Here is a 25,892-nt window from a genome sequence, read left to right on the forward strand (position 1 = left end):
GTTTTATTTTTTATACCTCCCCTCACTTTCTAAGCAGATAGAGGTCAAATGGAAGGGAAAGTCCCTTTAAAGACTCCTTTATATTCCAGATGTAGGGTTTTTATCTTTTCTCAATAGCAAAGAATGTGAGAAATTTCTTGTGAGAAAAACTGCAGGTCCCAGGAAGCCCATGGATACCAAAACCTGCAATGCTTAAGTTGCTTATATAAAATGACATAGCTCTGCATCTGTGGATACTGAGGGCCAACTGTACTTGACTAAGTAAACAGAAAAAACAGTTGATGCCTTTTTATTGATAAGAATTCCTGGAGGGACAAGTGAGGCTACATAGAAGGAATTTAGTCTAGAATGTCAGTATGTCAGTTAAGCCATTCAGAACATTTATTTTCTATATAATATGCTAGGTACTCTAAAAAATAGCTAGGTATGCTCTAACACTTTTTTATATCTTTTTTATATTGGTTGCCAGTCAAAATATATTTTCCCCTTCATTTTGAATAAAAATATCAAGTCTTTGCATGCTGTTAAATCAAATGGAAAACAGAAGTACTGGTAACATGAAAATAAATAGAAAAAACTTTAGTTAGATATTTTTAAAATACTTTCTCAACATTTTAATGATGTTGTAGAGATCAGTTATCTATTTTATTATCCTTAGGCTGCTATTTAAAAATATCTCTATAGCAAGCTTACTGATCTTAGTTTTTAAATAATTTTAGCAACTTTTCAGTATTTGACTTACATAGAATGATCATATTTTGAAGGCTTTAGTTATACTTCTTGAAAAGAATAACTCATTTACTTTTTTTTGTAACTTGCTGAAGATAAGGTAACTTTCCATGGTTATTTTCATGGATTGATGCTTCAGTACACACGAAATTGCCTTCTTAAATTGTAATCATATAAGGTAGGTTAGTGAGGAACTTCAGAGATAATCTCGTCTCCCTCCTATCCAGCATTAGAAATCCCCCCTAAAATAGTCATTCTTTGAGAACTTTTTTCACTCCTTAAGAGAAAGTCAAAGCTTATTCTTCTGTTTCCTTTCACGTTGCAGTATAAACCATTCTTGGATTAGATGGCACGGTTCCCCCTAAATGCTTTCTTCCTGGCCTTGATGGAAGGAATTTTATCTCTGACAGGGTTTCATAATTCATTCTTTAGTGGATAGAATATAAGTAGATGCTTTATAAATATTTGTCGGGCCTCCCTGGTGGCGCAAGTGGTTGAGAGTCCGCCTGCCGATGCAGGGGATACGGGTTCGTGCCCCGGTCTGGGAGGATCCCATATGCCGCGGAGCGGCTGGGCCCGTGAGCCATGGCCGCTGAGCCTGCGCGTCCGGAGCCTGCGCGTCCGGAGCCTGTGCCCCGCAACGGGGGAGGCCACAACAGTGAGAGGCCCGCATACCGCAAAAAAAATAAAAATAAAAATAAATAAATAAATAAATAAATAAATAAATATTTGTTAAAATTTTAGGAGGAAGTGACAAGAGTCATAAGTCATAGTCCTTGTCATTATTTCTCTTATTCAGGTATTTTTATTTACAGTACCACTTCTTTTTTCATAAATTTGAATGGAGATAAAATTTCCTACATGGGTTTCCAAAGTTATTTTCCTATGGAGGCCTTAGAAATTAATAAAGATACATTGCTTTAAAATGGCTTTCTGCTACATTAAATATATATGCTTTGGAAACATACATGTTCTTGATTAAGTCAAATCTGTATTAAACATTAAGCTCTGTATTCACCTGGGAGAAGTTGCATACCCTCCCTAATTTGGAGGCACTCTGTCCCTTCTTAGTTCTCCCAGCTTCCTATTTCCCAACACTCTTAGAGAGCATTTGTAGAAGTTAATATGGTTCCACTTGGAGTTCACTGGCACTTCTCACTTCAAATAGGCTCTTCTAATAGCTTAACATTGCCGTCCTAGATGATTTTCTTCATTCCTATTCAGACACTGATCCTCTCTAATAAGCTAGAGTAGTGATCTCCAAAAAGAACGGATGTACCCAGGAGATGTATGAAACAATTCATTGGAGTTCATAAAGAAATATTTGAATTTTCATTTTCACCTATCTTTAATTCCTATTTTTGTATATTTACCAATGAATACAATATATTAGTACAACAATATAGTAATACATACATATAATTTATAAATATATTTATAAATATATGTGTATACAATGGAATGCATAATCAAAAGCATTCACTTGATAGAAATATGAAGTCAAAAAAATGTATGAAAGCTTCTGAGTTGGAAGTTCTATCAGGATGGCCAGCTTGCATTTCCAGCCCAGATTATAGCAGCTACCTCACACAGAAATAATTTTACCATGTTTCTAAAGACTTGATAGATGTCAAATGAGCAAGTATGTATTAATTATACATAAGTGAGTAACTTGATAAGATGTAATTACAATTGCTTATTAGCTAAACTATATGGATGTAAAGTTGTGAACATCACAATTCATTAGACTTATTGTACAAGGGACTTCTGTTAGTTTAAGTGAATAGTATATTGGTTACAAATACTAAGTACAGTGTTTGCATTTGCATATGTACAAATACTAAAAGTAATACTATATGTAACTAACAGGTTAATTTCCAATTTAAAGGTTTCCAATAGGGCAATGTGTTAAAAAAAATTAGAGTTAAGATTCTTCAGTCTGGTTTTATTTAGAATTTGAGAAAGGTTAAGTTTTTAATTCTCTATCATGGAAAATTTTCAGATTTATTGAAATATTTCTATTATTAAGTCATACTTATAAGGTGATATAATTATATACCTTATAAATTTTAATAGTAATTTTAAAGATTACAGTATATTTAAGGTATGATAAATTTGTGGGAAAACTTCACTTCTTTCCTGAGAAATTTTAAATTAGTAAATTTTAGGGCAAAAGTTAAAATGAAGATTTATGTAAGTTCATATATTCTTATTTTTTTCATAGTGATAAAAACAAAAGAAGAACTAAAACAGTAAAGAAAACATTGGAACCCAAATGGAACCAAACATTCATTTATTCTCCAGTCCACCGAAGAGAATTTCGGGAACGAATGCTGGAGATTACCCTTTGGGATCAAGCTCGAGTTCGAGAGGAAGAAAGTGAATTCTTAGGAGAGGTATCTGGAACTATTTTAAAGCTTAGACTATTCATGTCATCCTGAATACTTTTGTTTATATGACTATCAGTAAAATATTATATTTTGAATAACTGAAACACCTAGACATAATTTAACAGAATGAATTTACCTGCTGTTTTAAGAAAAAACTTATTGATGCCTCTATAGTACATGTATTTCCTTTCAGTTTACTGAACCAATTGTACAACTAGTAATTAAATCATTTATTTATAGATAATTTTTTCAGCCCTGTACTGTATCTGTAATGTGCGAAGGACTGAGGTGTCAAAGGCCAATAAGGTATATTACTTTCTTCAAGGAATTTATAATCCACTGGGATACACACAAGTGAGTGAACAATTATAACGTAGTATGGCAGATGCTCTTTCAGGGAAAGTGCAGTAGGAATACATAATTGCTGTGCAGGGAAGGGGAAGTGGTCCATGGAAGGATCCACAGAGAAACTGGAATTTAGCATAGTCAGGGGAAGTAAAGTTCCTGCAGAGGGAATAACAAAATACTAGAGTTGCAGGGGTCTTGGACAACTGCATTGAAATGGGAAAGGAATGTGGTAAGAAATGAGTCTTGAGGGTTAAACTGACACCTGATCATGTCCCTTCATATATCAAGAGTTTGGATTTTATCCTGTAGATAATGGGAACAAATGACAGGTTTTAAAGAGACTGGCTTGATTGCATTTGTACTTGAGAAAAATATTTCTAGCTGTAATGTAGAGAATGAATTGGAGACGGGCGGATGAGAGGCAGTTTTCCCTCTATTAACATATAAGAGAACTGCTTTCAGTTTTTTCAGTGTGGTTAGTTTTCCTGAGTAGATTAAATGTAATACCATGGGGAAAGCAACAATCTATAGAAATATTGAACTGAATGTTGTTAGCTAAGGAATCAAAGAGTGGTAAACCAGTTGGAAAGAAGGGTAACATAATGGCTAGGAGCAGAGGTTAGTGCCAGCTGCCTGGTTCTGCATTCCTGACACTACTACTTCCTGGCCTTGGTCCTTGAGCAAGTTATTTAATATATTTGTGCTTTAGTTTCCTCTTCAATCAAGTGAGAATGATAGTAGTATGCAATTCAGGGTTAGAGTGAGAATTAAATGTGTGTGTGTGTGTGTGTGTGTGTGTGTGAGAGAGAGAGAGAGACCATTTGGAACACAGTGCTTATAATTTTGAAAATGACTAGGGAAAATTTAGGAAGAATGAAGAGTACCTTAGTTGTTTTACATTTTTACCTCCCATAGCTAAATAGTGATTTATCATTATATAGCAGTTCTCATATACTTAAACCAGGCACTGTCATATTTGCACATGACTTTAAAAGAAAATAAAAAGAATCATTTATTTCTATGGACTGATTTCCTTTATAAATTTATTAGATATTCATATTATAACATGGTTCATATTGAAAATCCATTCTTTTTTTTTCTTTCCTGTTTTGAATCCTTAGCAGCATGATATGTTAAACAGAATTTTAAGTAAGACGGCCTTTGACTTCTTACAGCTCTTTCACTAACCAGTGATGTGGGCTTAAACAAATTTTTTAACCTTTTTCAGCCTTGGTATCCTTATTTGTAAAAGTTGAATAATAAGACCAACCTAGTAGTTTTTTCCTGAGAATTAAGATAACATATGACATGGTTCTTAACACACAGTAAGCACTTCTAATTTGTTTTTTAATCTCTCCATTTCAGAGTTTGTAAAGGTTAAATTAATGAATGTAAATGAAAATGTTTTTTAAACTGTAAAATGGCATATATATATATATATACCAGTTATTATTACAGACTTTTAGTAGTAAGTGCTATTTATGTAATGGCATATTTAACAGCCTCTAGCAGATAGGTGTTCAAGGGTCTACAAAATAAATGTCTTAGATATTCAAAGCCATTAACTTAATAAGAAGTTGTATATACTTATCTCTTATTTAGTTATTGTCAAACATATGGGCAATTCTGCAGCATAACCTTGCTTTTGACCTAAAATAGCATTACTATTATAATTATCATTATTATAATAAAACCATTTAAGAGGATTTCTGTATTATTGTCATAAGACAGTCTTTTGTCTCTTGGCTTTGTAGATTTTAATTGAATTAGAAACAGCCTTATTAGATGATGAACCACATTGGTACAAACTTCAGACCCACGATGTTTCTTCATTGCCACTTCCCCACCCTTCTCCATATATGCCACGAAGACAACTACATGGAGAGAGCCCAACACGGAGGTTGCAAAGTAAGTTTTCAGTAAAATTTATTGTACCTTTATTGACTTATCTTGAATGATATATAGGACATTGAATTTGAAGATACCATTATGGGTATTAACAGTCATCTGTTAGTATTTTCATAGCTACTATTGAAGCTTTTAAATTGTTTGATACACTCAACTGTATACATGTAGTATTCACTCATCACAGTATGACACACAATGAAGCATAGTTATGTTTTAATTTTACCTCTTAGAATCGAAAATATAGGAATGAGATAGCTAATGTAGTAGAATTTGGTGATGTACCTGTAGATATCTGAAATTATGATATCCACTGTCATTAAGCCAAGTATTTTATGAATATGTAGGATAACAAGTATAGCATAGTGGTTGAAACCATGACCATGAACATTACTCAAACAAACCTGAGTGTAAATATTAATCCTCTCACTTAAGAGTTGTATGGGGGCTTCCCTGGTGGCGCAGTGGTTGAGAGTCCGCCTGCCGAGGCAGGGGACACGGGTTCGTGCCCCGGTCCGGGAGGATCCCACATGCCGCGGGGCGGCTAGGCCCGTGAGCCATGGCCGCTGAGCCTGCGCGTCCGGAGCCTGTGCTCCGCAACGGGAGAGGCCACAACAGTGAGAGGCCCGCGTACCGCAAAAAAAAAAAAAAAAAAAAGAGTTGTATGACTTGAGGTAGGTCATCTCTCTCTGTTTGACTTTCCTCATTTAGGAAAAGGAAATAATAGTACCTACATCACAGAGTGGTTCTAAGAGTTAATCTCTGGAATGTAAACTGATGTTATTATTGTTGTTGTTGTTATTATTATTATTATCAGTGTTTGCATTTTACTCTGAATTATGCACAGTTCAAACTATAAAACAGATCAATCCAGAGAATCTTAAAGGAAACTCAGAAATGTTTTCCACATTGAAAAGTGGCATTGTTGGTTTGATGCTCCTACAGCTCAAATTTATTTGTTTTTATCTGATGAATCTTATTGAAATTAACAACAGAGTACTTTACAGAAAATCCTCAGATAATACCTTTGAAATAGAGAAGGGCATAGTAAACTTGGATCAGTTAAATATGTCATTAAACCGTAGTGTCCAGATCATTCAAGATGTAAGAAGGATATGAAATTATACTTTTACCATAGTGTTCTTGGCAAAAAAAACATTATATATTATTAATGTGGAGCATACTCTGAGTTTTACTGAGGACACATTGTTATATGTAGACACTGTTCCCAAGAAAAAAGATGCATGATCCAGAGTTATCTTTGATGAACACAAACAGCAGAATGACATGAAGAAGGGAGAACACTACAAAAATATTTTCTTTACTAAATATATACCCATTCTAAATTCCAGGGTTTGAATATGTTATATTAATATGAATTTTCATATATGAATAAATCATTATGATTATGAATATTATTATTCTAAATATTTAATAAAAATTATTTGACATGATACAAAGATGTCTACAGAGAATTTTAAAACTACTAAAAATGTTAATTGTATCAGCATGTAAAATACTTCTTCGATATATTTACTTAGATTTACAATTATGTTCAGTGTTTTTAAGGAAATATTATATAACAATTGATACTACAATTTAAAATTATATACATTATAGAAACTGAATCTTTTTTAAAGTAACGTTATTTTTATTTATTAACTATATAACACACCACTATCATGCTTTTTTCTACAATTTTTTGCTGCATGCTCGTGATTACCTCTTTGTATGACAATTTTGCAGTATCAGTTATTTACATGTGATCTATTCATTGTGTAATTTTTAAAATATTACTTTATCTTCTGCTTTTTTTTCTTGTTTAGAAAGGTTGTTGTAGCTTTATCTCTTCTTATTTTCATTGTCTTTATTTTTGGATGATGAGGCTCTTAATTATTGTTACTCTCAGACTTTTCTTTTACTTTGTGGTATAAGAAGAGATTTTGACATCTTGAAGCATCATCAGTCTTTTTACTTTCAGTTTACCTTAGTAGCTTCCTCTAAGATCATTTCTTCCTTCCTATTATATTTTAATTTCAATATGGTAAACAATTCTTTTCCGATGGTATGCTGGAGATAGAGCCAATTGTATATGTATCTCTTCCCTTCCCATACAGTGACTTTGGTAGCTTGAAATTGGCTATATGGGAGTAATTACATTACGGAAATAGGCAAGTGTTACAAGTCAAGGCTTTTTTTCCCCCCAGAGAGACAGTTGTTAAACCTCTACCAGCACACCACTGCCTTTATATACCATATACCAAAATTAATTTCAGAATTAACAAAATTTAAAAAGTTAAAATGTTAAAGGACTAGAAAAACATGAGTGAGTATTTAACCAAGTTCCATATGAAAGTAATGGAAGGAAACTCAGAGAAGATTATCAATAGATTTTAAAATTTTGTGATGAATATAGTCAATCTATTTTAAATGAAAATGTTGTAAAGTAAGTTTGAAACCTGGTAATTAGAGTAATAGTAAGTGTTGCTCAAATGAATTAGAATTTATGTTGATTTTTAAAAAATCCTAGTTTAATCTAGTTGATTCAGTGTATTGTTAATTTATGAAAATATGCCCTTGATAAAATGTTACAACGCAAACTATTTAACTCTACTATTTTCTAATTTCTACAATTTTATACTTATGGCCTTATGAAGTTCCTATATAGTGGCCAGAATAAAGTTTTTTTTCCCCAAAATAGTCTATATAATTCCAGCAATGTATAGATTACCAATGGGACAGATCAATCATGAATAATAAGGCCTAATGTACTACTTTTCTGTTTGTTAAGTAAAGTTTAGAATCAAGTCATTCAAACTTAAAAAAAATTTAATTAAACATTAGAAACTAAGCTTCTATAATAACCAGTGAACCTGTTGTTTAATTTTCCTGTGATTTATTATCTTTTGGCTAACAACTTATATGTGTCAGGGTAAATATTTACTTTTTTCCAGGTATTATGGCATCTTTTCACTACTTAGTATTATTGTGGCCTGATAGTTCATACATTCCTTTAAATTTCTAATGTATATTCAGATGATAATTTACTTATCTTTAAATGTAAAAACAATTTGTTAATATTGTGCTACCTTTTGAAACTTAGTCAATATTTAGAAATAGAAGAATCTAACTAATTTGTATTCTGCTAACTTACCTGTGATGATTTCTACATTTATATTTTTTACTGAGTGAGAACATCAAAATAACTTGTTCTTTATGAATTTTCAAAGTTTTCCTCTTCCAGAAAGAAATCAAATTTAAAATATACTCTTTCCAAAATCAGGAATCCCCAAATTAATAATGTTTTTCTAAGATCCCTTCAATTTAAGTTCATTAGTTGCTTCTTGTATACCAAATTTCTGTGTGTAACAATTATCTCTCACATTTCATGGTATGTTATGTGGCCACATAGTATAAAATAGAATTGATATTGATAACCATTAGTATGCAGGGCAGGCCTATTATTGTTTGATTTTATGTACCTTCTCTAATTTGTACTTCTCTGTTAGCCTCTAATTGTTTCATTTAATCAAAGTCTCTACTAACATATTTATAATTTGAATTTTTACTAATTTAGATATGATGTATCTTCCTTTGTTATTTTATTCTGAATTAGTATGGCCTTTTAAACTTTTAAATGAAAATGTTAAACGACAGTCCGTAATGTAGAGCAGAAATTAGATTTTAATATCCCTTTTGCATATAAATATTTTTAAGTATATTTTTGACACTTTAACTTTTTTTTTCCAGATAAAGCCTTATGTTCATATAATTCAGGTAAATTTTAACATGTACAATGCTTAATGCATGTATTCATATGCACAGTTTAATTAGTTTGTTGTTTTGTGCTTTGTCTGGCTATTGTGCATATGTTAAATTCCTAAACAAAATATCACTAGCTTCCTTTTTCTACCTATAGAACTTTTCCAGTATCTCCATGTTGACATCTTTATTATTTTGGTATTAAAAACCATTTGTTGAAATATAGTGATTTATGATTTCAGTGTGTCTAATCTTGTCTCCTTTAGTATGGTATTATTTCATCAATGAAGTATGTTTTAGTGTGTATTGTGTTATCATGTACACTGTTTCAGAACTTTTGAATTTATATGGATGTAATTTGCTATATTTTTGACTTATGGAGGGATAGTGTTAAAAATTCTAAGTATGTTGAATTAAAACTGCAATGTTTGCTGTAGTTTCTATCATTTTAACCATTTTTTCATATCTTCTAAAGGAAACTGAATAGATTTAGGTTTTTTTACTCCAATGTATTATGACTTTTAAATTCACACATGCACAGAGTATATGTCAAGATATTTAAACTGATGTTAAGTTTTTTAACTGGTTACTGGGATTTCTCTTGGTTTTAACAATTTTAGTAAGGTTAATATTTTAAAATATATTTAGTCTAATGAACTTTTATATTTAAAAAATTTTTCTTCTTGAATAAGATTAGGTAAAATTTGTTTTAAAAACTTAGGAATAGGGGCTTCCCTGGTGGCGCAGTGGTTGAGAGTCCACCTGCCGATGCAGGGGACATGGGTTCGTGCCCCGGTCCGGGAAGATCCCACATGCCGCAGAGCAGCTAGGCCCGTGAGCCATGGCCGCTGAGCCTGCGTGTCTGGAGCCTGTGCTCCACAACGGGAGAGGCCACAACAGTGAGAGGCCCGCATACTGGAAAAAAAAAAAAGGAAAAAACAAACAAACAAACAAACAAAAAAAACTTAGGAATAGCAAACTGAAGTTTCAGTCCCTAAATGAAAATGAGGTAAATGAGGAAGGATTTACCGTTTACAACCAGGATTGAGTAAAAGGGGTTGCACTTTCTTTCCCACCTCAATTCCCAACAAAACAACAAAAGTGGACAAATACATGATATAACTGTTTGAATAACACTGGATATTAGGCAACTGAGGACAGTAATTACTAAAATAAGGTAAACAAATGAGTTGAACCCTAAAATTGCCCTTGCCTACCTCTCTTTAAGAGAATTTCCTGCACACAGCATAGTGGAAGAAACACAGATGGAACCTACAGACTTCCAGAGTTAGGGAGATGGAGCTGAATTCAGGGAGACAGAAGGCTAGAGTTCACAGAACAGAATACAGGAAAGGAGAGAACTGTGCAAAGAGAGAACTCAAAGATCCACAGAGGGTCCCTCTCAAGTGTTCAGCTGAATTTGATCAGTGAATGAATGGAGGAATCTACCCAACGCTGGGAAAAGAACCACCCAAAAGGATTAGAGGTAATAGTACCTGAGAATAGTGTCTGTTTTTTTCAGTGAGTCTGAAAACATCAAGTTTCATGGGACATTGTGTTGAGTATGCAGAAATGTCTGACCTCAGTAGTGGAGAACAGTTAGCCCTAGAAGTGAACACTTTATTACATTAAAAAAATTTTAGAGCAAAAACTGAAAGGATCAAAGTGAACTGTGGACAACTTGAAGCTACCTAATACACAGGTAATTTAAGTCCCTGCAGGAGAGGAGAGGGGGAAAGCACAAAAATATTTGAAGAAATAATGGTTGATCAATTGTCCAAATTTGTTGAAAACCATAAACCCACATATCGAGGAATCTCACTGAACTTCCAAGCACAAGAAACATGAATAATATACCAAGGCACGTTAAAATTAAGTTCTTTCAAACTAATAACAAATAGAAAATCTTACAGCGTCCAGAGAAAACAAGCTCAGCACATAACTGAGGAGTAAAGGTAAAGATGACCACAGATTTTTCATTGGAAACAGTGCAAGTACATAAGAAAAAATATCAATCTGGAATTTATACCCATTCATATTTCTTTCAAAAATGAAGGCAAAATAAAGAGTTTTCAAGCATACAACTACTAAAAGATCTCTTCACTAGAAGCCTTGCACTATAACAAATGTTAAAGGAAGTCCTTCAAGCAGAAGAATAAGGATACGAGACAGAGATATATAATAGAAATGTATATAAAGGAATGAGGAACCCCAGAAATGGTAACTTCGTGGATAAATATATAAGATATTTTCTTGTTGTTTAAATACCTTTAAATATAATTGACCATTGAAACAATAGCAATACAGTATAGGGTTTGCAATATATGTTAAAGTGAAATATGTGACAACAGCAGCACAAAGGTTAGGAGAGGAAAAATAGAAGTGTACGACTGTAGTGTTTTTATAGTATACTATATGAATAGTAGTATATGAATTGAAAGGAGATTGTAATAAGTATGTATACTGTAAGCCCTAAAACCACAAAACAAAAGGTTATAGCTAATAAGCCAACAGAAGAGAGAAAATGGGACCAGAAAAAGAGCCATTTCATCCAAAAGAATACAGAAAAAGAGGGAAAATGGAACAAAGAACAGATGGGACAATAGAAAATAAGTAGCAAGTTGAAAGATGTAAACCAAACAAGTCAATGATCATATTAAATGTAAATAGTAAAAATGCCCCAATTAAAAGGCATTTTGGGTTTTTTTTAAAAGGCAAAACCCAGCTGTATGCTGGCTACAAGAAACCCATTTTAAATTTAAAAACACAAAGAGGTTTAATGAAAAGTATGGAAAAGATAACACATTAATAACAAAAGAAATATGGATTACCCTATATTAATATTAGACAAATTAGATTTTAGAGCAAAGAATATTACCAGGGATAAATGTCATTTTATAATAATAAAATGGTAAATTAATCAAGAGAACATACCAATCCGAAACATTTAAACATGTAATAATGCAGCTTCAAATTACACAGAGAAAATCTATAGAGATTGTTAGATTGTATTAATTTTTAAAAAACGAAACAGGGCTTCCCTGGTGGCACAGTGGTTGAGAATCTGCCTGCCAATGCAGAGGACACGGGTTTGAGCTCTGGTCTGGGAAGATCCCACATGCCGCGGAGCAACGAGGCCCGTGAGCCACAACTACTGAGCCTACGCATCTGGAGCTTGTGCTCCGCAGCAAGAGAGGCAGCGACAGTGAGAGGCCCGTGCATCGCAACGAAGAGTGGCCCCCGCTCGCCGCAACTAGAGAAAGCCCTCACACAGAAACGAAGACCCAACACAGCCAAAAATAAATAAAATTAAATTAAATTAAAACAAAAACAAAAACAAAAAAGGAACTAACTATGGTTTTTGAAGAGCTCAACAAAATTGACCAAGAAAAAAGACACAAATTACTGAAATGCATTGGAATTCACTACCAATTTAACAGAAATTAAAGGGATTCCTATGGGAATTCTTTGGAGAATCACATAGGAATATAATGAACACCTTTATGCTATGAAATTAAACAACAGATGAAATGGGCAAATTTCTAGAGAGTCATAAATTACAGAAACTGATCCAAAAAATCTGAATAAACCTATAACACGTAAAAAAGCTGAATCAGTAATGAAGATTTTTCCACAAAGAAAAGCCTAGGCCCAGTGGCTTCACCAGTGATGAATCTGATGAATTCTATGGTAAATGTAAATGGAAATAACAATACTTCTCAAATTCTTTGAGGAAAAAAGAGAAGGAAATAGTTTCCAATTAATTTCCTAAGGCCAATATTATCCTGATACCAAAGTCAGACAAACATATCACAGGAGAACTATAGATCAATATCCATGAATATAAAGAAATCCTCAACAAAATATTAGTAAATCAAATCCAGCAATATGTTATATACTATAACTGAGAAGGATTTATCCCAGTAATGTAAAGTTGGTTTACTAACTAAAAATCAATTCAATATATTAATAGAAAAAAGGACAAAAACCATGTGATCATTCACATGAGATGAAAAAGCTATGACAAAATCCAACATCCATTCACAAAGAAAACTATCAATAAAGTTGGAATAGGAGGGAACATCCTCAACCTGATAAAGAGAACGTACAAAAACCTACAGCTGTCACCATTTTTAATTGTAAAAGACTGAATACTTTCCCTTTAATTGGGAACTAGGTAAGGATGTCTGTTCTTACCACTTCTATTCAGCAGTGCACTGGAGACTCTAATTAAAGTAGTCAGGCAAGAAAAAATAAATAAAAGGCATTCAAAATGGAATGGAAGAAGTGAAACTTTTTATTCACAGATGACATAATTCTATATGTAGAAAATTGTAAAGAATCCACAGAAAACTACCAAAGCTAATAAACAGTGTCAGCAAGGTTCAAAGATAATTGAACAATATGTGAAATCAATTGTATTTTATATACTAGACACTAACGTTTTGAAAAGGAAATTTAAAATATTGATATTTTCATTCATAATAGAATAAAAATATTTTAAATATTTGTGAATAAATTTCAAAAATAAGTGCAAACTTGCATACTAAAGAAATCACAAAAATTGCTGAAAACCATTAATGGACAATTTACATAAATTGAGAGGTATTTCACATTCATGGATTGGAAGACTCAATATTATTAAGATGGTGATATTTCCCCAAATTGGTTTATAGAGTCAATATAATGCATATCAAAATCTAAGCAGGATTTTTTGCTGAAATTAATAAGCTGATCTTAAAATTTATTTGGACATGCCTAGGATCCTAAGCAGTCAAAACAAAAACAAAAGCAAATTTGGAAGTCCTACATTTCCTGATTTCAAAACTTATAAAGCTACAGTAATCACAATATTGTGGTGCTGGCATAACGATAAACGTACCAATAGATGGAACCTAATTCAGAATTTAAAAATAAGCCCTTATATTTATGGTCAGTTGATTTTCAACAGAGGTGCCAAGGCAATCCAGTGGGAAAAGAATTATCTTTTTAACTAATAGTGCAAGAACAATCAAATATCCACATGTTAAAAGATTATTTTAGAGCCTATCTCACACCATCCATAAAAGTTAACTTAAAAATGAATCATAGACCTGAATGTAAGCTAAGACTATAAAACTCTTAGAAAAAAACATAGGAGAGAATTTGTATTACCTTGGGTTAGGCAAAGGTTTCTTTAATACAACACCAAAGGGAAAATTAATAGAAGACTGAAGAAATAAATTGGACTTCATAAAAAATTAAAATGTTTGGCTTCAAGACACCATTAAGAAGGTGAAAAGATGAGCCACTGACTGGGAGAAAATACTTGCAAATCATATATTTGACAAATACTTGCACCCACAATATATAAAGAAACCTTAAAATTCAATAATAAGGGGCTTCCCTGGTGGCGCAGTGGTTGAGAGTCTGCCTGCCGATGCGGGGGACACGGGTTCATGCCCCGGTCCAGGAGGATCCCACGTGCTGCGGAGCGGCTGGGCCTATGAGCCATGGCCGCTGGGCCTGCGCATCCGGAGCCTGTGCTCCACAGCAGGAGAGGCCACAACAGTGAGAGGCCTGCGTACTGCAAAAAAATAAATAAATAAATAAAATTCAATAATAAGAAGACAAATAATGCAATCAAAAGTTGGGAAAAAAATTAGAATTGTGATTTCATGGAAGAAGATGTACAGATGACAAATAAGCACATGAAAAGATGCCTCAAATCATTATTTGTTAGTGAAATGCAAATTATAACCACATTAAGATTATCAGTTCATATCCACTGGAATCAGTATGATACAAAAGACGAATAATAACAAATTCTGGCAAGGATAGAGGTTAGAACCATAATTTGTTTACTGCTAGAAATGTGAAATGGTATCGTTCTTTGGAAAACAGTTTGGTGGTTTGTTAAAAAATTAAAAATAAATTTACCATGTGACCCAGCAATTCACTGGCAGGCAGGTGAAATGAAAGTGGATATCCACTCAGACTTGTACATGAATGTACAGCATTATTCATAATGGTCAAAAAGTGGAAGGTGGTATCCATACAGTGGATTACTATAAATAACAGGGAACAAAGTGCTAATACAGACAACAGTGTGGTTGAACAAAAAAATGTTATGCTAAATAAAATGCCAGGTACAAAAGGTCAAGTGATTTAAAAAGTGAACTTCTATCCACATTTCACACCATTAAAAAATTAACTCAAAATCAATGTAAACCTTAAAATTATAAAACTCCTAGGAGAAAACTTTGTCACCTTGGGTTAGGCAGAGATTTCTTAGGGTACCAAAATTGTGTTCCATTATGTAACAAACTGATAAATTGGCCTTCCTCAAAATAAAATTATCTTTTTTTTTTCTTTAAAGGAAACTGTTAAGATAATGAAAAGCCGAGCCACAGGCTGGGAGACATATTTGCAAACCATATATCTGATAAAGCACTTATATTTAAAATATATAGAGAACTGTCAAAACTCATCAATAAGAAAAACAACCAATAAAAAGTGGACATAAAATATGAAAGACCATTAAAGAAGATATAGGGATGGAAAATAAATATATGAGAAGATGTTCAACATTAGTCAGAGAAATGCAAATGAGATACTATTGCACACTTACTTAAATAGCTAAAATGGAAAAGCCTGTCTGTGCTATATATTGGGGACAATGGGAAGTGACTAAAACTCTCATACGTTGCTTGTGGAAATGTAAAATGTTACAGCCTCTTTGGAAAATACTTCGGCAGTTTCTACACCTACTATATAACGCAACCATTCCACTCCTAGGTATTTATCAAAGTGAAAGCATATATCCAAACAATAACTTGTACATGAATGTTTATTGTAGTTTGATTTGTAATAGCCAAACAACCCAAAAGCCCCTCAACTGGGGAATGGACAAACGATCTGTGGTATAGACATAAAATGGAATGTTACTCACCAATAAAAAAGAAGGAACTGTTGATATACACTACAGCATGGATGGATCTCAGAACAATTGTACTGAGTGAAAGAAGACAGACAAAAGGAATACAGACTGTATGATTCTATTTATATACAGCTCTAATAAATGCAAATTAATGTATGAAATAGAAAACTAACAAAAGAAGAAATAACTAAATATATAAAATTCTGAAAACTCTGACATTATCAGGAACAGATTTGGCACAAAAAAATAACAGCGTAAAAGGAAGAGATAATTTCAGATAAAGTTGATATTATCATAAGTACAGTTAGGCTATTGGAACTCTGTCTACAAGTATACAAAAATAACTTCAAAAACATGGACATATTATGGACAAATTCCTGGAAAAATAGTATTTATGAAAACTGACTCAATAAGAAATAAAAACTTTAAACATTCCTTTAACCACAAATATTATTAATATGTTGAAAGTTGTAAAACTTTGAAAATAAAAAACCCACTAGAACAAGTCATTTTTTGCGGGTGATTTATACTAACTTTTAACAGGTTATCTTAAGCTAATAAGACTCTGGAATGTAATATAAATAAAGTAAAAATGTTTCTAAGCTTATTTACAAAGTTAACATAACTTTTATACTTTTTTTTTTTTTTTTTTTGCGGTATGCGGGCCTCTCACTGTTGTGGCCTCCCCCGTTGCGGAGCACAGGCTCCGGACGCGCAGGCTCCGGACGCACAGGCCCAGCGGCCATGGCTCACGGGCCCAGCCGCTCCGCGGCACATGGGATCCTCCCAGACCGGGGCACGAACCCGTATCCCCTGCATCGGCAGGCGGACTCTCAACCACTTGCGCCACCAGGGAGGCCCCACTTTTATACTTTTATAAATTCTACAAAGCCATTCCAAGAAGGGAAATTTATAAGTCCATTTCACTCCTAAATATAGATGACCAAAAAGCTATTGAAAATAAATCAATTCCAAAATTTATAAAAATCTATTAATGTGGTTAAGCATGTTTACAGATTCAGGGAGAAAAACTATGGTCATTTTCAATAATGAATAAAAAGCATTTGTAGAATTCAACATAAATTCATATATATCTGTTAGCAAATTAGTAGTTAGAAAAGAACTTCTTCAATTTGATGGAATATCTATTAAATATCTACAGGAAATTTCTTCTTAAATTGCCAATGATAGAATTATTCTTTTTTAAACCCACACAAGAAAATGATTGTAATGGAGGTTTTAGTACATGAGACAAAAGAATCTAGAAACATTAAGGATTCAAAGGAAGAAAAAAGATATTTGCAGTTGACATGATTGTTTAACTCAAACTTTGAAAAGAATCTATAGACAAATTATGATTTATCAGGAAAGCTGTACATAAGATTAATATATAAAAGTTAATTGCCGGGCTTCCCTGGTGGCGCAGTGGTTGAGAATCTGCCTGCTAATGCAGGGGACACGGGTTCGAGCCCTGGTCTGGGAAGATCCCACATGCCACGGAGCAACTAGGCCCGTGAGCCACAACTTCTGAGCCTGTGCGTCTGGAGCCTGTGCTCCACAACAAGAGAGGCCACGATAGTGAGAGGCCTGCGCATCGCAATGAAGAGTGGCCCCCGCTTGCCACAACTAGAGAAAGCCCTCACACAGAAACGAAGACCCAGGACAGCGCAAAATAAATAAATAAACTTAAAAAAAAATAAAATAAATTTAAAAAAAAAGTTAATTGCATTTCTATACCCTAGTATCAAATAGAATAAATAAATTTTAAAAGATGTAACTTATAATAGTAACAGAGAATATCAAATATCTAGGAATAAATCTAGCAGAAGTTGTGTAAAACTACCATAGGACAAAATTTAAAACTTTTATTAAGAAATATTAAAGAACACTTAAATAAATGGATATATGCCATAACCATCCATAAGAAGACTCAACATTATTGTCAATTTCCCGTTTGACCTAACGATTCAATTCAGTTCCAATCTTATCAGATATCTTTATCGAAACTGATGGCCAGATTTTAAGTGTACAGAGAACTAAAGGGCCAAAAAATAGTTAGAAAGCTTCTTGTGAGGGCAGGGAGGAGCTAATTGTTTGATCAGATATCAGCATTTAATGTACTTGGCATGGTGTGGAACTGGTATGAGAATAAATCAATCAGTAAAATAAGTAAAGAGCCCAGAAGCAGAATCTCTTATATAACACTGTCTTATATAAGGATCTGAAGTAATATGTCAGATCAAGAGGGGGGAAATAGGCAATTTAATTAAAGAGCTGGAAAAAAATTATTATCCATAAAGAAAAGAAAATAGGTTAAATTAAATCTCCTGTCTTGCAATATGTACAAAAAACTTAACTCTAGCTGGATTAAGAACTTAAATACTATATAAGTTAAGCTTCAGTCAGGAAGCTAAAGCACTATTAGAGATATGGAATAAGAAATTTATTATAAAGATTAAATTTTACAAAATTATAGGATAAGCTGGGACTTCTTTGTAAGAAGGTTTTTAAAAGCATAATTGAAGAATCTGAGTAAAGTCACTTGCCAGAAACCACAAAGGGGAGCTAGTGAAAAGTATGGAAGGCTGTCCATCCACTAGGAGGTCCTAAAGTTACTGTAAGTCATAGGTCAGGTTGGAAAGGAAAAATGCATGAAAACCAGGAAAATCAAGGAAAACCAGAACCCACGAGGACAAACTAGAACCGGTGTCTGTCTCTAACCCTGATTTTGTGGGTGACCATCAGAAGCAGCCGGTGTCCTTTGTGTGCAACTGCAGATGTGCGTGGCACAGGCCTGGAGGAAGCTGTAGGAGAACCAGCAGGAGCCAGACGAGCATCTAAAATCCTAGACTTGGTTATATCACACCTATTATAAAAGTGAGAAAGAATTGAAAAGAGAAGTTGAAAAACCACAATCATAGTAACGGTCTCCCAGAAATTTGAACTACACAGTTAACCAACTTGAATTAATAGAACATATTCCCAATAGAGAACATAAATGCTTTTCACCTACAAATGAAACGTGAAAAATTTTGCTACTGATTTTTAATTAAGTAATACATTCATAGGGTATAAATTCAAAAGTGTATATAGTGAAAAAAAACTATCATCCCTATTTTTTAAACATCTAGTTCTCCTTCCCTGAATGAACCACTCTTACCAGTGTCTATATTTTTGCAGAGATAATCTATGCATACACAAACAAATATATATAGATAATTCTTTTTTTCTAACATATTCTGTGCCCTCTGTTTTTTATTTTTAATCTCTATTCTTTTAGTAGTTACTACTGAAATTATAACATGCACCCTTAACAAAGTAATACTAACATCGCTACCATTTTTCCCAAACCATATAAAAAAGTTAAAATCTGATTCACAACCTCACCCCTACCATTTAACATATTACTGCCAGAATTTTACCTCTACTTCCAAATTAGTAATTATTATAATTACTGTCATTTTGTTCCTTCAGAGTTTGTTTATGTTTATATTTATCTGTATTTTTATGGCTCTCTTTGCTCTCCTTTTTTTCATCCCTTTCTCCTGGGATAAATTTCTCTATTTTGAGATACACGTTTTAATCTGTATACCTTCCATTTATTTCCCTTGCTGTATTTTACTGTCATGCAAGTACAGTATTGAATAGAAGGGGTTGTAGTGGACATCACTGACTTATTCTTTCTCTTAGGGGGAATACATTCTATATTTAATAATTGTTATGTTAGCTGTAGGTTTTTTGTAGATGCCCTTTATCAGTTTGAGGAAGTTTCCCTCTCAGTAGTTTGCTGATACATTTTTATCATGAATGGGGGTTAAACTTTTTCACATGATTTTTTTACGTCTATTAAAATAATTCTAAACTTGCATGTATAAATGAAATAACTTCTATAAGCATTAAGTTAGAACTAGAGAGAAAAATCAACAAATGTACCGCCATTAAAGAAGAGTTTAATATAATTCTCAATCATTTATTGGTCAAGCAAACAAAAATTTAGGGAAGATAGAAGAGAATCAAACCACAGAATTAACAAATTTAATCTCATGGTCAAAGAACTCTGAACCTAACATTTGATGAATTCATATTCATCTGTTATGTCCATGAAACACTTGTAAGAATTATTAATATACTATTCAATAATTCATTTTTTGACAAATTTCAAAGAATTGTTATGCTGTAGGCTATTTTCTTCAACTAGAGTGTTACTATGTAAATTTTTTTAAAAAGAGATAAATTATACCCATACATTTGATAAATTTAAAAAATAAACTTGTACTCTAAAGAACATTTTTTTCAAGATCTATTATCTCTGCAACTGTCATGGATTATTCAGTTAATAGTGTCTTAAATTTAATGAAGTATGGTAAATATCTTATAGACCCAAGAAGAAAATACCTAGAACTGAACTTTAATGAATATACTACATACAAATATTTGTGTAATGCAAAGAAGTACTTGGGGGAGAATGCTTATGTTAACAAAGTGTTCGAAGGTTGAAAATTACGATGTACTCATTCAGTTTTTTAGGAAAAGAATAATGAAATAAATTAAAAATAGAAGGAAAGAAATCCTAACAATAAGAGCAAAACCCCAAATAAAACAAGAAACAAATTTCTGGTTAGGATTATGGACCTCCAAATTTAATCCTTTAAGTCAATTACAAAATAAACCTGTAGTGGGCTTCCCTGGTGGCGCAGTGGTTGAGAGTCCACCTGTCGATGCAGGGGACACGGGTGCGTGCCCCGGTCCAGGAAGATCCCACATACCACGGAGCGGCTAGGCCCATAAGCCATGGCCGCTGAGCCTGCACGTCCGGAGCCTGTGCTCTGCAACGGGAGAGGCCACAACAGTGAGAGGCCCGCGTACTGCAAAAAAATAAAATAAAATAAAATAAACCTGTAGTGAAGAAATAAAAAGAAGGTATGGTTAGTATTCAAATGGATGTATAATTGATATATCAGAAAATAAATTATAAAATAAAATTTAAACATTGTAGCAAGCACTTTGAAAACTTAGACAAAGTGAACAAATTCCTGTAAAATATATAATTTACTAAATCTTGAATTAATAAGTCATTCTACATCTACCAAAAAGTGGAATTAACAATTTAAAATATACCCACAATGGAAATACCAGACCATGGTAATTTTATAGATTAATTCTCTCAAAATTTCAAAGAACAGATTTTTTTTTTTAATCTACACAAATTCTCCCAGAGAATAAAAAAGGACTAATTCTCAATATTTAGTTGGGCTAGTGTAACCTTGATTCTAAACCAAAAGGTTAGTACAGGAAGGAAACAGGCCAGAATTAATTGTAAATAAAAATTGAAAATCCTTTATGAAATATCACTGAACTTATAAGAGACTTTCCTCAATCTGATAGAAAGTAAATTCAGCAGATATCACTTTAAATGGATAAATATTAGAAAAATTCTATTTAAAATCAGAATTTAGAAAGAAATGTAAAATTTCTCTGTTTCTTTCCAGTATTATGCTTACTAGCATAGAAAGACAGAAAAAAGAAAGAAAAAAGGCATTAGGACTGGGAAGTATATTGTCTCCATAGAAGAATTCCAATTAAACCATAATAAATTTATTAGAAGTAAAGAAAAAATAGACTTTAACAAGATGGTTGATTAACATTATTTTACAATAAAATTGCATTTCTGTTTATGAGCAATTAGGTTAGAAAACATAATTTTAACAGTATTTCTAATAGCAATAGAAATGATAAGATACAAAAGATAAATCCAACAAATGCAGAAAATTTGAGTGACCAAAGTTAAAAATTTCATAGAGAGATCTTAAAGAAAACTTTAATGAAGAGAATGGCATGTTCATGGCTAGTAAAACAATGCTGTAAAATATGCCATTTCTCCCTGAATTGATGTATTGATTCAATGCATTTCAAATCAAAATCCCTATAGGATGTTTTTGTGCAGTTTTATAACCTGAATCTAAAATTTAAATGGAAGAGCAAAGGAGAAATATCAAATATATGAATAATTAGGTAAAGTATTTGCTTTTCAATATATAACATTGTAATAACAAAGACAGTGAGTTACTAGTTTATAGATAGACAGCCTGTACAAGGAAAAAGAAGGAGAGCACCAAACAAATTCTAGCAGGTAGAATACGTTTATTTGTAACAGAAGTGACATTGCAGATCATTGTGGAAAGATAGAATGATTAAATAAACAATGCTGAGATACGTGTTATCCATATAGAAAGTGAAGTTGCATCCTTATCTCATGCCGTACAGAAACTTAGTTCAAGATGGATAGGATATAAATGCACAGAGCAAAATTTTTAAACTTTCAGAAGAAAATAAGGGTATCTCTGTGCTTGTATACAAGCTCAGGAAATTTCTTAAAGAGATTTTAAAATTTCTTCTCTTTAAAAGAGAAGATTGATCCATTCAGTGACATTAAACTTAAGTACTTGATTTCATCAGAATGTGACAAGATCCACATAGAACATAACTGAAATATATTTAACCTCTAGAGGATTAATATCAAAATAGGTCAAGACTTCCATCAGGAAAGTAATCAAGATTCTGAAAGGAAGTAGCATTTACAAACCACATATAATACCTCGCCTCCCACTCTCACCGGCACCCTCACACAAAAGATGGCTCGTAAAGGCTGATAAAATGAACTTCATCTTTTGCTGGTGTCATTCTTATTTTACATTAAAAGCAGATCTAGGGCTTCCCTGGTGGCGCAGTGGTTGAGAGTCTGCCTGCTAATGCAGGGGACACAGGTTCGAGCCCTGGTCTGGGAGGATCCCACATGCCACGGAGCAACTAGGCCCGTGAGCCACAACTGCTGAGCCTGCGTGTCTGGAGCCTGTGCTCCTCAACAAGAGAGGCCGCGATGGTGAGAGGCCCGCGCACCGCGATGAAGAGTGGCCCCCGCTTGCCACAACTAGAGAAAGCCCTCGCACAGAAACGAAGACCCAACACAGGAAAAATAAATAAATAAAATTAAAAAAAAAAAAAAAAAAGCAGATCTGATCCTTGACCAATATGAAAAGCACGTAATCTTTATGCTTTGTACTGGCACATTAAACTAATCATTGCTTTGTCCTTGATCATTTACAAGGTGAAATCTCGTTACAAGCTGAGCAATTCTTATTAAGTCTCTCCTCAATAGCCCCATCTGTGTTATCCCTCCTTTCTCCCAAGTTCATTTAGAATGTATGTCCTAATTCTATAAATCCTTTTGTGAGCATTCTGATGGGATGTTGTCAGATAACTGTAGTTTCCATATTAACTGGTGCTGTAAGAGCCTCAGATTCAATTGGGTCCAAAACTTTATGACATAAGGATTTGGAAGGAAAATAGTAGTGAGTACACTCAGTGGGATGACATGACCAAAAAAGGTAGGTATCTTCTACCTAAACATTAAAAGGAGAAAAACAAGAACTGCAGTTCCTGGCAAAAAAGAAAGACTCTCCCTCTCCCAAGAGGGCAGGGATTACAACAAAATATAGAGAGATTATTTCTAAGGGGAGGTTGCAAATGTTGGAGGGCATTCCTAGAACGTTTTAATTATTGCTATTTTACACAACATGAGCTTACAGTGTTTTATAAACCTTACAGGAAAGTATTTATTTTCTGATAACAGAGTTTAGTCTATGTAATGAGTAATGAATTATGTAAGTAGACAGACAAAACAAGTTCTCTTTTGAAATAGCAACACTGTCTTCATTTATCATTAAATATTTTCTGATACCAAAGAAGGGGAAAATGCTTTAAATAAAAGATTCTCTTATGTAAGGTATGCCTATTCCTGAGACACATATAGGAGAAAAGATAGATTAAAAAACAAATTATAACATGTTTATTTATATATGTGATATATGTCATCACTAAGTGTGAAGACAGTCTGCTTTAGCCATCAAAGCTCTACTTAATTCAATTTAATGTTATTTTTGCCATAGCATGATTAACGTTTTAAAGTTTTGTTATAGATCTGTGTTGTAAGGAAAACACACACAGGGCTCTTGAATTATAGTAATTATTATTGTTCTGTCTTATGTTGTTTCTTAGAAAGCATAACACAGTTCACAATGTGTAAGTCAGTTTGTGGATGACTTATTTCAGAGCAACAGAAAACAACTAAAGTAATAATAAGGGAAGGACATTTAAGATGTCTTAAATTATGCTTCCTCTCCATGAGTGTGAAAAATAAAGATTAAAGAATTGGGTATATTTAATTCATTAGTCATGCATATTAGAAAAAGACACATGAATGTCTTTGAATATAACATTGTTTGTATTTTGAAGTTTACTAGATTTAAATGCCTTTGTCTAAAAGCATCTAAAACTGACCTGATTGAGCTATTTTTGACTCGGCTTTTTGCCCAATAGATTTTATCATTCAGCATCAAATCACTAACATGTATTATTTAATATTTAATATTACTTCAAGCTTTAATCCTTTTAGGAACTTTATCGGATACATTTCAAAAATAATATCCTCACATAATGAAATATATGTAAAAACAGGTGTTTGTGTGGTCATAATGACTTTTCTTCTCTCTCTCTTTTTTTTATTCTCAGGTATTCCATTCAAAATCCTTTCATTTGTTTTTCAGGTTGGTGAGGGGTTTTTTCCTTAAATGATCAGCAATTTTAATTATTGCTATTGTTTGCTTCATAGGGTCAAAGAGAATAAGTGATAGTGAAGTCTCTGACTATGACTGCGATGATGGAATTGGTGTAGTATCAGGTAAGAATTTCAGAATTATTTTATAGTGATAATAAGGAAGTGTGACTCATCATTATTTACCAGTAAATATGTAAATAGATAGATAAATATAATGAGGTACAAAGGACTTGCCTCTTTATGCCCCCTCCCCCGAAACAGCCTATGGCAGTTTAAACTGAATAATTCTAGTTGCTGGAATACCTGTACCAGTTCTTAGATTGAACATTCTATTAAAAGATGTCTCATAAGTAATACTTACCAATTTTCTGTTTTTAAACTACTAAGTAATAAGGATTTCACTATAAATTTGAGAAGTTATATAAATGAAACTTCCTTCTACTTCACTAATAGTGTGAAAAAAATCTTTTTAATATCACTAACATACCCAAGTATGTCAAATATTTGAATCCACTTTTTTGAAATTTTTTCATTGTTGTTACGTGGATTAGTATCAGGTACAGCTACATTTTGAAATTATGGTATTGTGGTTTAAAATATTGCCTCATTTATGGTTAGAAATTTATCTGATGATTTAATATTTTAGGTAAGTAGCTATTTTTTAATAAATTCTGGCAAAATTTTTATATATATTATACTCAAAATATTATAAAAATGTTTGATTCTCTTCTTGAAGGTTAGCTTAGCAAATTTCATAAGCATAACCAATTTTATCATGAACAAAATATGTTTTATTGTATGTAAGACATGCTGCAGTTGCATCAGTGATTGATAGTTTTTGTTGGACAGTTTTTGATAGAATATGAGTCAGTTTGCATGCTACCAGTGTACTACTTTTAAAAAACCCAATGACTATCTTTTAGCCTTTATTTTTTACACTAAGGGTTAACAATGTATTAATTCACTAAGACTGAAAAAATATTTTTCGTGTTTTATGGTTTGTGAATTAAACCTTAATAAAGTCAAACTTTTCATGATCTCTTGCTTGGAGATCGTTAGCAGTTTTTTCCTGCTTGTGTTCTAGTCCTTTAATTGACTTTTCAACTTCTTCTCTTTATTAAATATCTAGCCACATCAGATTTTTTTCACCCAAAATATTTTCCTTCAGGTCATTAAAGCTCTTTATCTTGATGCCATTTTTGGCATATTTCAATTCTTTTATTTT

The 25,892-nt window shown here is 32.8% G+C and overlaps 1 protein-coding gene across 8 annotated transcripts in view; it reads left to right on the forward strand.

Annotated features, from left to right (window-relative positions):
* RIMS2 (regulating synaptic membrane exocytosis 2) overlaps positions 1–25,892 on the forward strand; it is a 590,231-nt gene that overhangs the window by 330,365 nt on the left and 233,974 nt on the right. For all 8 annotated transcript variants that reach the window (XM_060115826.1, XM_060115828.1, XM_060115819.1 and 5 more), the window contains 3 exons: positions 2,954–3,125; positions 5,222–5,375; positions 24,722–24,790. In XM_060115826.1, the coding sequence (XP_059971809.1) occupies positions 2,954–3,125; positions 5,222–5,375; positions 24,722–24,790 (395 nt within the window). The remainder of the gene's footprint in view (positions 1–2,953; positions 3,126–5,221; positions 5,376–24,721; positions 24,791–25,892) is intronic.

The sequence above is a fragment of the Mesoplodon densirostris genome, chromosome 13, assembly GCF_025265405.1.
Source record: "Mesoplodon densirostris isolate mMesDen1 chromosome 13, mMesDen1 primary haplotype, whole genome shotgun sequence".
Taxonomy (NCBI): Eukaryota; Metazoa; Chordata; class Mammalia; order Artiodactyla; family Ziphiidae; genus Mesoplodon; species Mesoplodon densirostris.